The sequence below is a fragment of the Colletotrichum abscissum genome (genome assembly GCF_030869225.1).
Source record: "Colletotrichum abscissum strain IMI 504890 chromosome Unknown Scaffold_20.1, whole genome shotgun sequence".
Classification (NCBI taxonomy): domain Eukaryota; kingdom Fungi; phylum Ascomycota; class Sordariomycetes; order Glomerellales; family Glomerellaceae; genus Colletotrichum; species Colletotrichum abscissum.
The window spans coordinates 97896-115671 of NW_026850099.1; the positions used below are offsets into that span (position 1 = coordinate 97896).

General features: G+C 52.3%; 5 protein-coding genes across 5 annotated transcripts; 1 reads left to right on the forward strand and 4 right to left on the reverse strand.

Annotated features, from left to right (window-relative positions):
* Positions 1 to 107: 107 nt before the first annotated feature.
* On the reverse strand, positions 108 to 2108 carry CABS01_08648 (6-phosphofructo-2-kinase; the record flags this gene model as incomplete). The annotated part of the gene is made up of 6 exons (XM_060542007.1): positions 108 to 548; positions 607 to 1209; positions 1258 to 1338; positions 1390 to 1657; positions 1706 to 1741; positions 1795 to 2108. 6 exons carry the CDS (start codon positions 2106 to 2108, stop codon positions 108 to 110), a joined length of 1743 nt encoding a protein of 580 aa, XP_060400897.1.
* A 2260-nt stretch (positions 2109 to 4368) lies between these two features.
* CABS01_08649 (eukaryotic porin) lies at positions 4369 to 5543 on the forward strand (the record flags this gene model as incomplete). The annotated part of the gene is made up of 3 exons (XM_060542008.1): positions 4369 to 4677; positions 4738 to 5382; positions 5436 to 5543. 3 exons carry the CDS (start codon positions 4369 to 4371, stop codon positions 5541 to 5543), a joined length of 1062 nt encoding a protein of 353 aa, XP_060400898.1.
* Positions 5544 to 6208: 665 nt separating this feature from the next.
* CABS01_08650 (isoflavone reductase) lies at positions 6209 to 7169 on the reverse strand (the record flags this gene model as incomplete). The annotated part of the gene is made up of 2 exons (XM_060542009.1): positions 6209 to 7084; positions 7134 to 7169. The coding sequence occupies 2 exons, from the start codon at positions 7167 to 7169 to the stop codon at positions 6209 to 6211; spliced, it is 912 nt and encodes a 303-aa protein (XP_060400899.1).
* A 2472-nt stretch (positions 7170 to 9641) lies between these two features.
* Positions 9642 to 11492, reverse strand: CABS01_08651 (HET domain-containing protein; the record flags this gene model as incomplete). The annotated part of the gene is made up of 1 exon (XM_060542010.1): positions 9642 to 11492. One exon carries the CDS (start codon positions 11490 to 11492, stop codon positions 9642 to 9644), a length of 1851 nt encoding a protein of 616 aa, XP_060400900.1.
* A 582-nt stretch (positions 11493 to 12074) lies between these two features.
* CABS01_08652 (uncharacterized protein) lies at positions 12075 to 17445 on the reverse strand (the record flags this gene model as incomplete). Its single annotated transcript, XM_060542011.1, has 2 exons — positions 12075 to 12267; positions 12320 to 17445. 2 exons carry the CDS (start codon positions 17443 to 17445, stop codon positions 12075 to 12077), a joined length of 5319 nt encoding a protein of 1772 aa, XP_060400901.1.
* Between the last annotated feature and the right edge of the window lie 331 nt (positions 17446 to 17776).

The following is a 17776-nucleotide window of genomic DNA, read 5'->3' on the forward strand; positions in this document are numbered from 1 at the left end:
ATCCTTTTCGTTATTTCAAGCAAAGTAATAATCAGTAATCAGTGGACCAATCGAACTTCCAAAAAAAAAAATGTTGACGAAAAAAGAACCCAGTCCTTGTAACAATCTTAGTCCTCATCATTCTGGCGATCAGCGACCATCTCGGCAGCAGTATTGATGACCTTCTCAGGAGGACGCTCAACGACGACGTTGGGCTCCGCGGGAGACGAGATACCAGGCATGGGCGAGAGGTTGCCGCTGGCGACACCGCTACCGCTTCCACCGCCAGGGACAGGGATGCTGATGTCCTCGGGGGAGCCAGGAGTGATCTTAGGGTCGACGCCGGGGATGTGAACGCGCTTGGCCTCATTCTGGTAGGCGGCGGGGATGATCTCGATGATCTCGTCGCGGGGGAACTTGAGGATGGGAATGTCCATGGTGGCGCAGTGCATCAGGTAGGCGTAGAGAACGCGAAGAACAGACTCGTGCGCGATGATGAGAAGATCGCTCTGCTCACGCTCAAGCTCCAGAATGATGGGCTCAAGGCGGACGGCGAGGTCGTGGTAGGACTATGTAATATTAGTGCTGCTCATGGGCAAATGGTGATTATGAGGTCTCTATACTTACCTCAGCGCGGGGGTATCTATGATGATACGGGTCGAGCTCGTGCTTCTCGACCTCCTCGGGGTAGAGGTGGCGAATGGCACGCTCCGACATCTTCTCGCAGACACCAGGGTTGATCTGGCTCATCTGAGAACGCTGACGAACCTTGAAGCCCTTGTTCTTGAGGTAATCTGCAGTCTGAACGGTACGGCAACGAGTGGAGGTCCAAACAGACAAAGGACGAAGGGGAACGGCATTGCCACCCTTCTCGACAAGGGCAGCGCGCTCCTGCTCGCGGTGCTTCAGAAGCGTCTCGGACATTCGAGCAGCGTACGCCATGCCCTCCTCGGAAAGAGGCGCATCCGCCTTGTACGAGTCTTCCTCGGTGGTAACGCCAGCCCGAACAAAGTAGGTCGTGCGCGACTTGATGTGAAGGTTGGTCAAGTAGAAGACAATGCGGTGAGACAGGTAGCCGAAGGAGACATTGTTGTAGAAGAATTTCTGTCCCGCGTTGATCATCTTGATGTAGTTGAGCTCCTTCTCGTCCATGGTATCGAAGACGGGGATCTTCATATCGATGCGGCGCAAGTACAACTTGGCAGCCTCATCAGGGTCCATGCCCGCGAACTGTACACTTTAGTACCGCGTCACTATCGAATTTGGGCGAGCACTCACGTCAGGGGAGGAGATCTTGACATTGCGCGCATTCTCACGCAAGATGGCCTCGTCGTCGACGAAAGACTCGATGAACAGCGTCTATGGAAGGTTAGTGATTTGAGTCATCAGAGTGACCGAACCAAATCTTACCTGGACATCGTGCTTAGCGAGTTCCTTAGCCAGGGCACGGCGACCAGCCGCGGTGGGGTTGACAGCATCGTAGATCGCAACTTGTCCATTCTCATGGTTCAACCAGGCGTAGATATCCTCACGGCACTTCTTAAGGATCTTCTGACGAAGAATGACCGACTGAGGAGAGGCGTCAGGGAAGAAGTAATCCTCGGGAACAATACCGCCCTTTCCAACGGTGGCACGACGGTAATCACCGAGGTGGAAGATGCGGGTCTTGACTCCCAGCCTAGAAAAACGTCAGTCAAGGCGCTTCAAGCAAGCATTTTCGACTCACCAGCCCAAGTAACGCGCCAGGGAAACGCAGATGTGACTGAAAAATGTTAGCTCTCGTTTTTCCAAGCCAGTGAAGTAGGAGGAACTTACGTCTTGCCGCGAGCCGGAAGGCCCACCATGACGATGGCGATGCGACCGGAATGGAACAGACGGCCGGACATTGTGCTATAAAGCTGAGCCGGCGCCATGTCCTGATCCTCGGGGACATCATGAATGCCGTCGATGAAGGTCGAGCTCTTGCGACGGTATCTCGGCGCGTTGGCCGCGATCTCGGCGGTACTGTCATGAAGAGTCACGTCAAAACCAAGATCTCCAAGTTCCGGTCGAGGGCGGTAGAAGATTCTCTGGAACTCAAAGATGTCGAGCATCTCAACCCAGTCCATGGCGGCCCTCTCCTTCTCCATGGCTGATCGAGTGACGAGAGAGTATCAGAGGTAGTGATAGATGGTTCGATAGGGAGGTTGATGGGCAGGAAACAGAAGAAGAATAAGGTAGAAAGCTCAGAGTAGAGAGTGAGTATGAATAGTAGTGATGATGGATATTGTGATGGGTAAGTTGACAGAGAAGAGAAGAAAAAGAGGAAGCTCAATGTAGAGAGAGGGAAGAGAGGAAAGCAGGAGAAGTAAACAGCAGCTTGAGAGGCGTGGAAAGAGGGGGCAAAGGGCACTCGCCATGTTTGTAGTTCTGATGATGTCGTGCGTCTTAATTAGGTATTCACAGATGGGCACACCCGCCTCGTTTGTAAGTAAGATATCATAGCCACCAGCCGTCGACGGCCGAAAGCCGTGTATAGTCAGCCGTGCTTAGATCTATGGGCAACAGTCCAGCCCGGCATGGGTTGTTTGGATGTGGTTGAGGTTGTTGGGGACATCGCAGCCCGTGACAGAGTTGTGACTCCAAAGGTGATGGACTCTGTGTCTGGGGTCTTGTTTGTGTCCTCGTGCTCCAGTATGCTGAGTTGGCCCAAAGACTCCTTTCAACTCTTCCCAGTAGTCATTCTTATATAGACTGGGCAAACAAGCATATGAGGATAGGCCTTTGCCATGGCAATCTTTGTCTTGTCAAGCGTTGAAGGTTCCTTTCAGTTGAAAGTTGGACCTGTCATTGCGAAGATAGAGGAACTTGTATATCAGGAGGTTGGATCAGGGCCGAGCCATTATCAACAAGAGGGCTTAGGCGAGATGGATTGCGTTCCAGATTTGGCCAGCGTAGCTGGCATGCGGGCTGATAATCTGGTTTACCGGGATTCCTGGCTCCCTAAAAGCCACTTGTGTTTCTGACTGAATTCGAACCGTAATCCCGCAGTGTCCAGAAGCACTCGCCTCAGTCACAGGAGGAGAATGATGGATGGAATATGAATCGGCGGGGTTATGAAGACCCCTCCTTTACAATGGGCAGATATCTAAGAAGAAAGGAACTCACAGTAGTGTGTCCATTTTGACGGTTGGAGCCGAGTCTTGCTTGGAACCTCCAAACAACCACGGAGGCAAGGATGATACTTCGTCGTCTGAGCTGGGAGCGGGCTGCGCTTGAGGCAACTACGGCCTCTGGACCGGATAGAGGGGCCGCTGCGGAAGAAAAGAGCGGAGACACGGTGACGCACTGTCTAATCTCGAGATTCGAATGTGTTAAGTCGAGAAAAGTAGCCGTCGTTTGCAGTCCTTGCGAAGCTTATACGAGTTGTATCTTGCTCTCGATCAAGCGCAACAAATTTTGGTTGCAGCAGGTAAAATCGCGCAGATGAGTTGCTTCAGAGGGTTTGGTGAGCTAGATATTCGAGGTTGAAGTGGCACTGGTGTCTGAGCTGTCCCGTTCCGATTTAAGCCGCCACTTTGTGTATGGCCCGCGGCTCTTACAAGGAGACTATACGAAGGCCTGTGCTGCCGAACCCCAACCAAAGAAGTGTTTCGGTAGTGGCGTAAAGGATTTTGAAATCCGCAAAGCCTCAGAAATCGTGACTTTAGAGATCTGAAGCCGAGGGTATCTGAGATGTGAGTCGAAGTAGGTCGTCGCCTAGTAGTAAGTCGCTTAGGTAGTGTGGTAGTTCAGGGAGCACAAAGACTAACACTGTGGGAAAAGAAGGTGTTGGGCTCAGCGATGGAGAGCCAAGGGAACGTACCGGATGCGGGCAAGGGTCTGTCGTCCATCCTGGGACTAGCCCGGGGAGACTACCCGACAAGTCGAACCCGGTTAAGCTTCGGACCGACAGGGCCTGCTGGCCTGACGTAAGTCGCTGCCAAAAAGCTGGATGCCATCACGTGATTTCTTACTGAGGTATCCTGTCATTGACCGGGAGCTGTAGCTCCAAAAGAAAGATCCACCGCGACTTGGACCAGTCGTGGCTGCCAGCTGTTCCCATTGGATTTAGCGTGGCATTGTGGCTCGTGCTCTACCAGCACCTCTGCCTGTAATCAGCGAAGAAATTTATTCAGACTTTCCAATCATCACCAACCCGACTCCGACTCCACGATCCTCTCCCCCCAAACGCCCCTGCCTGCCCATTGCGCGAGCATCAACCGATCCCCAGGGCAGTCGCAGCTGTATTATCTCGAACAGTTTCAGATCATCTGGTCTCTTGTTGTTCTCTTTCCGACTTTTTTTTCTTTTCTTGCTCTTTCTCTAACCGGTTCTGCACGACTCAGGCCGGCGCCGACCATCGCAGCAATGGCGTCTAGCTTGGAACAAATCCAGAATGTTCTCCTGAACAACCCCGTCGCCAACTCCCTCTCAGATGCCATCAGCTCCTTCTCGGAACGGAGGGCGAAGCTCGGCTTGTCCAATCCCGGTACCACCGAGAACCTAACTAGGGAGGTCCAGCGCGATGTCTTGCTCACGAACTACATGTTCACCGGCCTTCGCGCCGACCTGACCAAGGCCTTCAGCATGTCGCCTCTGTTCCAGGTTTCTCACCAATTCGCTATGGGCGAGCGTTTGAACCCGTACACCTTTGCTGCGTTGTACGGAACAAGCAAGGTCCGTCGACAATTACGCTGCGAAGTAAAGCGCGACGAATCTAGCTAACTGACTTTCCAGGTCTTCTTGCAAGGAAACATGGACAACGACGGCCAGCTCTCCACCCGATTCAACTACCGATGGTCCGATAAGCTTGTGTCGAGAACCCAATTCCAGGCCGCCCCTGGCGCTGGTCAGGAGATGCTCCAGTTCGAGAACGAATACACCGGCGACGACTTCACGGCTTCTCTCAAGATGCTCAACCCTTCCTGCCTGGATGGCGGTGTCACCGGTATCTTCATTGGTAGCTACCTCCAGTCGGTCACTCCTAAGCTTGCCCTCGGCCTCGAGACCGTTTGGCAGCGCCAGGCCATGACCCAGGGTCCCGAGACTGCCACCTCATACTGCGCCCGTTACAAGTCCAACGACTGGGTTGCCACCGCTCAGCTCCAGGCTCAGGGTGCTCTGAACACCTCCTACTGGAGACGCCTGTCCGAGAAGGTTCAGGCTGGTGTTGACCTGTCTCTCTCGCTCGTCCCCGGTGCCGCTGGCGTCATGGGTGGTTTCCAGAAGGAGGGTGTCACCACTATTGGTGCCAAGTACGACTTCAGAATGTCTACCTTCCGCGCTCAGGTCGACTCCAAGGGCAAGCTTAGCTGCCTGTTGGAGAAGCGCATTGCCGCCCCCGTCATGATGACTCTGGCTGCTGATGTTGACCACTTTTCTGTAAGTTCAACATGTCGAAATTAGAGCAGTTCGTATGTTAACAAATTATCTAGCAACAAGCAAAGATCGGTGTCGGTATCTCCATCGAGGCCGGTGGTGAGGAGCTCCAGGAGCAGCAGGAGACTCTGGGTGCTCAGGGAACCCCCAACATCCCCTTCTAAACCTGAAGACAAACACGAGGATGGCTTGGTGCATAGCCAAGTCTGAACCGAAGCTCCGCTCCTAATCGAACCCAATAATTGATGTTTTTCCCCGGCGAGGACAAGAAACGATGTCGACGAACTTGATTTTCTTTCGCAAGTTCTCATTCTTATACTGCTGTCTTAGTACAAACGACTTCACGCCTCGACAGCACGGACCCGACAAACCAGAGTATCGGATACTCCCAAACCCCCCTCTGGAGGTCTTCTACCTTTTGGTCCGCCCGTCACGCTCATGTTCGTTGAACCTCGACTTCTCTACTTGGCCGGATAGAAAGACCTGTGTATATTACGCTCAGCCCGAGCACAAGATTCAGGGCCAATATGGTGGTGTATTGGTCGGCTTGGATGCATTTTTGGGAGGCTTGGAACGGCATACCCGAAGCGGAGTGGCTGATGCCACAACCCACGAGAGCATTTACTTGAGGCTGCGCATTATGAATGGCCTCCGTGATGAACAACTCTCGTATGTACTGTGTATGAAGGAGATAGAATTCAATGCTGATACAACATCACTTGCCATGTACATGGGCGCACTGTGAATGTGGTGGGAGCGCAAAGTCTTGGGATCACATTACGTTGAGTAGTTTGCTAATCTCGCTAGATATCCAGGCTACTGCATCTTCTTACTCGGAAGCAATTTGCTTGTATAGCGCCTTCAGTTCATCGTCGCTCATTTCCTTAATGCCAAAGAGCGAATTGTCGCTCTTTGCCCACGGCTGGGCCAACTCCTTTTTGGCGCACGCATATAAGAGCTGTGGGTACATCACATCGGGCGTCATGATACCCTTCTTGATAGACTCCATACAGCTCGCGTAGATGGCGTCAACGTCGACGGTGGTCGTCTCCCACGAACCGCTCACGGCCTCCTGAGCGAGGGCGCCCATCTGCTTCTGCGACTTGACGGCGGACTGAATGTACGCGACTCTGTTGGCCGTCTCCTCCGGGTGCAACAAGGTCCCCACGACAGCCTTGCCTACGTCGGCGAGCATCGTGTAGGGAATGACGTTCTCGCCGTCGTTGAAGAGCGAGAGCTTCTTGTTCTTGACGTCGACGCCCATGAAGCTGGACCGGATGCCCCAGTCGAGGAAAGGTCCGTTGGTGACGATGGTGTAGGTGAACTTGCCTTCGTTCTCCTGGGCCTTTTGCTGCATGTGGCCGTGCGTCAGGGCCTTGATGCCGAAGATGGGCAGGCTCGGCACGTGGGCGCGCGCGGGGTCCAGGCCGAAGTCGGGCGGGATGTAGCGGTAGACGCCCGCGGCGACGGCGGCGTCGACGACGCGGGTTGCTACTTTGGGGTCGAAGCTGTTCGTCGAGTTGATGAGGGCGTCTTGGCCCTTGATGGCCTGGGTCAGGGAGTCGAGGGACTCGTAGTCTACTTCCTTGACTGTGACGCCCGCGGGGAACTTTTGGGAGCCGGTTTTGCGGGTGAGGATTGTGATGGTGAATTTCTTGGAGTCCATGAGGGCCTTCAGGAGGGAAGGGCCTAGGTTGCCGCCGGCCTGGACTGTGTCAGTGACTATTCATTGTGGGAGATGAGGAGATACTTACGCCGGCGAGGGCGACGTTCTTGATTGTTGGTGCCATGATTTGTACTTAGTAGTGATCTTGTATTTCTTCTTGAGAAGCAAAACCAGATCCCTCAATGAAAGTTCTAGCTGGCTGCAAGCTCCTTCTTATGAGCTCCTGCAGCTGAGCTATCTACCATGAGAGCAAGGATGAGAGCTGCGTCGCGTTACGTTCCGGACCGCAAGCTTCGGAAGCATATGCCGCTGTGACGCTATTCCGTTCCAGGCTCGTCTGAAGGTGAGCCGGTTGCCATTCGTGTTCGAACCGCCCATGGAAAGGAGATGCCCTCGCTCTTTCGCGCCTTTGAGCTCTGACCCTTTTGTCTTCGTGGGATGTGGTTGCACGTCCGGTTCGATGTTCTCGAATACGTGCTGCGGCGGGTGTCCTTGCGTTCCTGCACTGCGCTAGGTTGCTGTCAGGCTGGCCTCCTAGAGCTCAATTCATACGTGTCCCTAAAGATTGGATTCTCTGAGGCCATGTCTGCTCATAGATATTGTCATCGGCTAGCTACCTTGAGTGAGCGTGAATAGGCCGGCGGAGTGATGAGTCTTCATAGGGAAGACAGAAACCGCCTTTGCAAGTTAACACACGGCTCTCACATCTACTCACTGCTCAGATTCGAGAGACTTGCTCTATTGACTCTACAGGTGTCTTTATATGCATGACACTAACCTTCAATAGATGAGATGAAGAGAGCCAGTGGCGGGTAAGCCGGATACGGATGTCTCGCCATGTATGACATTGACGGGACGGAGGCGCAGACGTATTTTAAACTCAATTTGGAGAAAGAAACAAATGGGACATTCCCGAATCTAAAATCTGAAGCTGACAAAGAGCAACTAGCTCAGAGAAGTTTCTGAAGCGCGTGGATACGCCGACACGTTACGAATACCCGGTTGCGGTCGGTACCGGAGTGGGGCCCCAGACACCGGAGGTCCGTTGCCTGATCTTCGGGATGGTCGGGCGAGGTTGGGATACCCCTTCATATGACACTGGCCCGCCAAGTGGGTGACAGAATAGAATGCCGGGCGACAAAAGATTACAATACTTACGACCTATTTATCATTCTTAGCTTTCTCGTTCTTGACTTTCTTATTTTTCTCATCTATATTTCTGCTATTGCTCCTATCTTTCATATATCCACTAGCAAATACTCTCTAAAAGCATAGAATCAAGAGTAGTAGCAAAGAGCTAGGAAAAGAGCTAGGGTTCATAGGGTAGCGAACGATTTTGTTGCCCACTTGCCTGCTAACCCGCTTACTTTACTTAATGCTCTTATTCTCTTTACTGCGAGCAATAGTTGTGCGTATGAGTGATTTTAGTGTCTCTTGTCCTTTTGGTCACCCGGTTCATGGCTTGACCGGTCTTGCTGGCAGTGAGTTGGGCTTGAGGAATATTGGAGATCTTGCTATCTGCAAGTTCTCATAAGAGACACTGTCTCCTTCGCAGGCATTTTCAAGTTCATAAAAGGCATCTTAACACCCATACTTACAAAACGGCACATGCACTGTCTACCTAGTCAACCCGGATAGGAATTATCGTCGAGGTGTTAAAGTCGCCTATACCACTTCATACTACCTCAAGATGAGGTAGACTACAAAAAGATAAAAAGCAGCCCGACTACAGCGCATGCGTGTTTGCAAAATCGAGCAAAACGAAAATGCGGCGACCGAGACTCGAACTCGATGCATAAGCAAACGCCAATGGAAGAAATGGGAAGCTTATATGTTACCCTTACACCACCGCCGCAATGGAAGAGGAGCGTTGTTTGTTCCTGCAGGTCCGAGGCATAAGCACGCCTTATGTAGGAGGGTCCTGAGGGGTAGGTAGAGCTAGGCTCGATTGAGAGCGTCCCGGTCAACTAACCGTCAGGTAGGACCAAAAGGCTGAGAGTGAGCGGGTGTAGCAGAGCGGTTTGCAGATGCTGGTATTCCGTTGGGAGCAGCGTTCACTTGGTTTCACTAAGGGTCTAGGAGGGTGAATAATAAAGAATATTCGTAACTCGAACAAGGCGAAGAAAAGAAGAGAAAGGGGAAAGGAACAATTGTTGGAAAGGTGAAAAGTGAATTGTACGGGAATGGGCGAGAAGAAAAAATATTTTGGCTGCTAGCTGCGTAAACAGAGTGGTGGTCAGTGCACCAGCAACCGCCACTCAGTGGCAGAAAACCAAAAGCCTAAGTAACCCGCACTGCTGTTCCGAAAACCATCACCATGCTTGTCCCACCAGGTCTCCTTCATGTCCCTGTTTGTCTCGTCTCTTTGCGACCGCCGTTGTCGGAAAGCTGGAAAGGTAAGGCAGAGACAGGGAAGCTCATTGAGAAGAGATCTAGCTGATAAGCTGGACTAAGTTCACTGCAGTCCAAGTATTATCATCACTCTTTATCTCTGCATTAGAAGCTGCTCAACGGACCCCTAGACCTCGATCGTTCCATTGTTCCGAGTTCTATTCTTCTTGATCTATAGAGTCCACTCAAGTGTGATTGCACCACACTACGTTGTATTAAACGAACTTGGAGTAGCCCTCCCATATAAGTGTCGGTCTCCGTTGGGACGAAGCCACTCAGTCGTTATGATATCATACCACATCAAACCATGTGGCCTTGAATGTGCCGCCGCTCTAAGAGGCCGGCGATCTGCGATGAACTCGCCCTCTTTGGACCAGGCTCGCTTTTCAGCGTATTCCAGACCGTAGAAGCGGGCGCCAGAGAGGATGGCTTCGGCCAAAGACGAGTACGGACCTTCCTGGCTTATGCCCTCATCATCCTTCCGTAGCGCGAGAGGGAGCTTTTCCCAATCGATCACGTACGGTTTTAGTGGTCCCCGAGGGGCCCCTTGGCTCGAAGGTAGTTCAAAGATCAAAGCAAAATCTCGTTCGCCGACTGGGAACGGATCGCCGCAACTTGGATAGGTGCAACGCAAGAAGAACTGCCAAGGCTTATCATGGGGGCTTCCTGGGACGTTGGCAGGCGGTGGCATGGTGATGACAGTGGTAAATGTACCCTTTTCATGCTTCGAAGACATCATCGGAGGAAACGTTTCGACAATGTTTATCGGAGGGGCGCCTAGGAGGGATCTCGTAGGAGGGTTCGTGATAGATATTTGCCAGGCGCCTGCGGCCAGTGATCGCTCCCATGAAGGCTCTCGCACGATGACCAGCTCCTCATAGTTGGCCTCTCCCAGGCTATTGAGGCTACTTTCGGAGAGCGCCACTGGCCCAGAGGGAGACCTGACATACTCGTCGCCCGAAGGAGAGTTGTTCGAAAACAGCGGAAGACAGATCCTGCGATCTTGATCGTCAAAAACATTCAACAGCGCGTAGTAGCAGTTGGGCGCGTTGTGCGATCCGCTCTCAAACTCAGACAGCAGGAGAAGAGATAGATTGATTCGGAAGCCCCTGTTGGTCATCCGAAACTCCGAAGAGGACCGTTCTGTGATATTGTCAGTGTAAAATGAAGCGGCTCTCGTCATTGCAGCCGGTGATGTCGCAAAGCAATGTCCTCGTGTGCTGAGAGAATTTCCGAGACCCCAGGAGGCCAGTAGACTTTGGTCAGTTGTTTCCTTGATGATCTCCAGTTGCAGACGTACGAACGCCATGTCGCCCTCTCCGTAAAGAAGGGGCATATTGATGTCGAAAAGACCAAGGAGACAGTAAGCCATATCTTCTTTACGTGAAGTCTGTCTTCTACTTGCCCACGACATTCTCTGTGCCAGGCAGACATCTTGGAACGGATGATTATGTGCCAAAATAGCCTCCGGTATGCCAGTGATTTCTGACATCTCATATCGCAAGGAGTCTTTATCTCCCACGAGCTTCCACTCCTGGTTATAGAAGTACATGTGTCTTGGGGCCAAGAGCTCTTGCAGTGTCCACCCCCTAGTAAACCATCTGCACTGTGCGAAGCTTACGGAGGGTTTCGTGACATCTGATGGCTGGAAATCTGACAGAAACACAAAACAAATCCGCGCCTCTTGGTACCATCGAAACATGGAGTTGATGGCTTCGGAAAGTTCAGCACTGCTGCTCTTGTCTATACAGCATGTGTCGACCCAGACATATTGTAACAAATGTTCTTTTGTAAGGTGTGCGCTCTGGACAATCTTGTGGAATCCGGACCGTTGTCGTAAATCTTTGGCTTTTTTGGCCGAGTTCATCGCGGCCGACGCCGTCAGGGCTTCGACAGAAGCAAACGCTTCGATATTTTTCTCATATTCGTGAAGCCAGCAGAGATCTTGAAACGTGACTTCATCTTTTCCCCAAGTATGAGAGAGGATTGTATAAAGAGGTATCTCGTCATCAAAGAATTCCTCCAACTGGAGAGTATTAACATTGATGAGCCTCATGATTTCTTCGTCTCAGAGAACCTAGAACCTGTCCTGCTTCGCAAGTCCGGGTCTAAAACCAGATGGTGTTGACTAGGACTGGCTTTGCTTGTACAGTCAGTAATGCAGTACGTTGATCCATAAAGATGTAAAAATACACGGCAAAACGTTGAATTCTCACCTAGATCGATTCGGCGACGAACTCAGAAGGTAAGTCGACTTGAACACTTCGGGTGCCGTGACACAAGTTGACAAGTTGAGGGGAATAGTAAAGAGCAACCCAGGGCTTCCTCTTCTTGGCTACCAATTAACAAGACGGTCCCAACTGGGCCGCACCAACACGTGAGGGGGACGCATGATAAACGAGGCTGCCTTCCGCCAGCCAATGGAATGGGGAGATAAATCCATGTTCTAATGTATGCACGGTATGTACCAATCGATTCCCTCTAGTGCTACCAAAAACTCCAGTAATGCTATAACTGACATGATACAAACGATTACGCCATAAAGCGCACGAGAGAGGAGGGATCTACGTCTGGGAAGTAATCAATGACCAAGGCGATGCCGGGCTGTTACCCGCGCCTTGTGCCGTCTAAACGACTTCTAGTCAAACAAAGTGTATTGGGAGTTGCCTGGCGCCTGTCTGTTGCTCTCATTGTACGACGGGGGCGGCTGGATCTGCGGTTGAGACTGCGAGGGTGCAGCGGGGAGGGCAGGGCGGGCGACGGCAGTCTGCTGAGTCCACTGCGCCGTCTTGACCACCATCTTGGCGAAGTACTGCTGAATAAATGACTCACTGTGATATATTAGCTCAAGTTTGGAGATCCTCGGGGCAAGGAATCACTAACGTATAGTAGCTGTGGTCCGAATTATGAGGTTGGACCAGGTTGTGCGCAAGCTCGTGAGCCAACACCACCCACCACCACACAGCCGCCTCGGCCTTTGCTTCGCCACTCTGGGTCTTGAGGATCTTCTCCGCATGGAGCTGCAAGAAGAAGCGCAAATTGCAGAAGACACTGCCGTTGCTATTAAAAGCAATCGTTGAGCCTGACTCGTCGTAAAAGATGTGAAGAACGCGTGGTGAAAGAGAGTAAACGCCGCCGACCTCACTAAGAAGACCAGCAAATGCGTTGATGGGGCCGTGGTTCCTCGAGAGAAATTGAGCCGAATCCATGGACAGGTTCTTGGAGACAAAGACTTTCATACTGTTCGATGCCTCCGCCGCGAAAACGATATTCTGCGCGGGCGTGCTGTCACAGTAAGTGGCCTGTTCCTTCACCTCGTTGACGCTCGGTGGCGAGAACACGCTGTTGGAGTCATGAGCCCTGGTAGAGTTGATGGCGTTGAGCAAGTTCTGCCCCACGGTCGCTGGATTGGTCACACGGCCATCATCGGGTTTCTTCTCTGTGTTGCTGCTAGGTTGGTTCGTGATGCTTTGTGACTGCGGCCGACTTTCAGGAGGATTGTCCATGAACTTTTGAAGCTGGTCCTGCGCTTCATCGTTCTCGTTAGCATCGAAGCCAAACCGACGAGTCAGGTTCGAGAAGAGCCCCTTGCTCTTCCGCGACTGCTGTGGAGGGGGTGATCGATGAACCTCTTCGGGGCTGTCGTTCCCGAAAGAGCCCGGCATAACCGGATCTGGTGTCTTTGCGGTTTGTCGAGCAGCCTCAGCAGCCTTTGCTTGCTGGCTCCATTCTTTCTCTTTCTCTTGTATCCGCTTCTGTTCAGCCTCCAGTGCCTTGCGACGCTCCTCCTCGGCAACTCTTGCCTCGGCCTGCTTGGCACGAAGGATTCGATCGACATTGTATCCTCTGGCTCTCAAGGCGTAGAGGTCGAGGTTAAGGAAAGGCTCGAAAAATAGATAGGCCTGCTGGTTTGGCCGTGATAGGAGAAGCTGGCAGATAGCCTGACCAACCTGATACATGTCAGGCTTCTCCTCAGCTGCGACGTAAAGAATCCAACTTGAGCCCGACTGGGCGCTGGCGGCGGATCTCTTTTCCGTGTGAGATTGGCTGTGGCCCCTCAGTGAACGACGAAGTGCGACCGACCGAACGAGTTCAACACGCAGGCTCTTCTCCAACCACTTGGCATCATGTTTGATGTAGTCCCGTCGATAGTTTGCATACTCGTGAAGGAAGATTTTGGACCGCTCCAGTACATGTTTCCGAAGAGCAGCTGCTCGGTCCTGCTTATCCGCGTGAGGGCCAATTCTTACTTCCTCTTCCACGAGCGAGCTCAACGTCTGAGCGCCAAGCTGATGATAGAATTCCTCCAGCACTTCCTCTTCGGGCGCAGTGATCAGGTAGTCCTTGAACAAGCGGTAGCTGATGATGTCGTCCAAGATGACGATTCGATTCGCAGTGGCCAGCTGGTACTGCTTGATAGGAGCATCGTCGTCGTCCACTTCAATAAGCTTTTCCTTGGATGGCGGCGATGGGATCTCCTTGGCTGCGAGTAGGAAGGGAGAACTTTTCATCTTGCGAATAAGCTCTTTGTCTCTCTTCAACGTCGGCATGTTCTCTGCTAAAGACTTCAGAAGAGCGAGGTACTTATCCGGGCTCTGAAGAATGCTGAGAAGTCGTGCAGGTTCGGTGCAAGCTAAATTTGCTATCTCTGGCTTGCTTGGTTCCTCCTTTGCTCCACACTTGAAGAGGAATGTGTTCGCATTCGTCCCGAAGTCGACAAAATCGAAAATGTTACCGTATGTCGCCGAAGTGCCCAGGTAGCATCGCTTGGGACTGAGGTGGGTGACATACGAGCCACTCTTCTCGCCTGGATCGCGAGCCTGTCGTGTAACGGGAACAATGGGTGCATCACGCAGCTTGGATAAGCTGCCTTCTCCAAGATCGCTGTTACGAAGGGCGAAATACTCAAAGAGAGTGATGGCCATTTGTTGATCCTGAGGTGGCTTGGCCAGCAGACGAGACACACACTCCGTAATAGGCGGGTCTCTAACCACCCCAAACTTGTTGGCATGCACGTGAAGATCTTTCTTCAAGATGTCGAAACCCAGGATTGCGGCACGCTCGTTGGTGAAGCAAGCCGAAGGCGTGACCAACTTGCTGCCCTTCTGAATGGGCAAGAAAGCCTTGCGACTATCGGCGAGATTGAAGGCTCCATAACCGTTGAGGTGATGGTTTGCAATGAAATAGGTCATAGCGGACGTTCTGAGCTCAGCATCCGTAGAAGCCATCATGTTGACCATTTCAATCACAGAAGGGTATGGTCGCAGGCCTAGGATGGCCAGGAATCGGCCCTCGGGGCTGTTGGCTCTATAGCTTCCGGGCGGGCCAGGCCACTGTAACACAGGCAGCCGAAGAGTTCTAAGTGTATCCTTTGGCTCGAAAAGCTCCGAGACCTTGTACAGCTCAGTTGTGCCCTTGGTCGGCTCCATTCCTTTCGCTCTATCTTCTGCCGGACAGAAACGAGTATCCTTAAGCTTCGTCATGTCGGCGGCGGGAATGTCATCCTTGACTGAGGCGAGATATTTGATGAGCTCCATGTGACTCCACCTCTGCGCACCCTCAGCCGAGGGGCTCAGTAATCTCGAAAAGATGGTGTCAAGGTCGACCGTCTTGCGCACTCCAATTGCCGAAAGAAACTTGTCTTTCAGGCCTTGACAGCCTTGGATGATGGGCAGATCATCAAAAAGCTTGACAGTGGGGAAGAATGAGTCGGTTGGCTTCTTCATGCCCGTCTTTGTCGGCATAACTGTATGAGCCTGAAGCAGAGTGATAATCACTGACTTGGAACTTTGGCTGATGTTGTCCCAGTTCTTGGAGAGTACCGTAAGAACCTGAACGGCAAACTTTGGGGATTTTTTCAGATTTGACTCGTCAGACCTGCTTGACCCCAACTCTAGCAGAAAACGCAGCCATGGCACGACCTCCAGGGGCTCCCAGCCAAGCGCTTGCAGCTCAGCAGCAGAACAATGGTTGGTGTAAGCCATAGGTATAGTGCGCGGAGGAATTGGAAGATTCGCTGGAATCTTGTTCGGCAACTGATAGTTGGTAATGGAACCAAGAGCAATGATATCGCCTTGGTCGCTGCCATCTTCAGTGACCGTGGCAACCGCTACATCCAGAAGGCGAGCTTTGCTGGGAGGATCCAGTTCTCCGCTAAGTGCCTTTTTGCCGGCCCAGGCAATGAAATTGATGAGCTGCTCTTTGTTCATTGCCTTGGTTTCCAGCTCTGTCCGTACGTCATCAACAGTGATTGGGCTGATGAGCCCAAAGTCCATCAGCTTCCTAACGAAAGCATTCTCCATGAGCTCTCGAGGTACGACAGGGATGGTATCGACGAACTTGCTGAGCTCGTCAGAGCCAAGTCGGACCTTCGTGCTGGACAAAACACCTCTGGAGGAAAAGATTTCAATAGAAGCCTTCTTGAAGGCTGTCCAGAACGCTTCCTCGAGAATCTGGGACACTTGACCGCTTGGTGTAGAATCAGCGAAAGTGAATGTCTTCAGGATGTGCAGTGCTTCAGGTAAAAGCTTGGCGAGATCTTCTGCGCCAATTTTTGTCGCAGCTCCAACCATATTCTTGACTTTGGAGTCGAGGTCGCTCATCTCGTTAATGAAAGCAAGTCTTGTCATGATACCGGCCGCCCGGAGCATCTCGATATTCCATGTCCTCACCCATCGTGCATTCAGGTCAATAGCCTCACGCTCAACCGTAGGAATGACTGATTGCGCCGAGATATGCATGCCGGCACCGGTTGTCTGCGTTGTGGGAAACCCGATAAAGATGCGGCCCCCGGGCTTCTTGCTGGGCAAAACTGAAGCAAACACGTCCACAGACTTTGAGATGGTGGCGGAGCGTGAACTCTCTGAAGCCATGGTCTCATCATAGGACGAGGTGAGAATGGCTAGCTTCGTGGTCTTTGGTGGTGGTTTCTTTGTTGCGCGCTCCAATTCCGTTGCGAACGAAGTTGATACGCTGGTCTTGACCCAGGCGGTTGTCACTCGCAAGAAGATGGTTGAAGTAGAGAGTTTGGTCACGTCCTCACTAATCTCCTCCTGAGCAGCTGCCTCTTCTCTCTGCTGTCTCCCCTTTACAGTGACCTGCGATGCCGAGGAAGTCAACCTCGAGAAGAAGCTCCTTAGTGAAGGCACTTCGGATCCAGCACCATATGTGTCGGCCGACTTGGCTGCCGCGACAGCCTTTGGCTTCCAGCCAGCGGCACTCATAACAGCGGCATCGATCTGAGTGCTGGTTCGCTCCACTGATTTGACTTGCATCAGACCCTCTCGCGTCCGCGTCTCAATATCTCTCGGAATGGGTACGTCGAGACTAGGCGAGGTCTTCTTGTGAAGATCTAGGATCTTGTAGTCGTCGATCCAGAACTCGACATGCTGCAGGGCGACAAATGTCAAACTGGTTGCGAGAAACTGACTGACAGACAATAGGTTCGGTAGAGGAGTGGTACTATTCCGGTAGTCGAGGACAAAGGTGGTGTCGCCGCTGCTCTGTTCTTCGGGGAGAGTGGACTTCTTGGTGAAAAGTGCATTCCCTTTCCAGTAGAATGCCATGGCCTCATTGCCAGAGCTCACAAAGGGCTCTTCGCAGTCGGCAAAGACGCTGTAGAAGCCGACACCAAAGGCACCAATCTTTGTTTCATCGGGGTTTCCCTCTGCGATCCTCTTTAATCTTCCCCAGTCGGTCTTGGTAAAGGGTTGGCCATCGTTCGCCACAACGAGTCGACGCAGTGTGTGGTTCGCGATAACATGCTTCAGAAGTTCGGATCGGTTTGTGGTGGCGGGGAGCGGAACTGAAGTCGAGGGCAGCGTTTCCCACTTGACCTTGACGGTTGTTGCTTGGGCGTCGGCGGCATTCTGAATCAGCTCCCGCAACGTGGTCCATTCGCCCGAGTATCTGGCAAGAACCTTGTCGATCAAGGCTCTGGTGTCGACGGTGACGGCCTCCTCCTCCTCGCCGCCTTGCAAAGCGGCAGCTTTCAGCCGCGAATAGTCCATCGTAAGGTGCTGGTCGGGATTATCACGACGCGCATGCGATCATTGTCGAGTACGTCGAGTACTTTGGGTGTTCGTCAGGGCTTAAGAGGGGTGACCAGACAAAAAGCGCAGAAAACTTAAGAATCCGAGGAATCGAAAGGTAGAGAGTGTGGCGTGACAGGAGGAATTATGTAGGGGCGAGGTGGGAGGCGAGGTGGGAGGTGGGAGAGGTGAGGTCGTTGGGTCGGTACGTAAGTAGGCAGCAAGTGGTGGCGATGACGGGTATCTCAGAAGGTGAGGTCGGTCCGTCGGTTGACGTTGAAGAGAGGTAAGAAAGGCTGAGACGCACGTT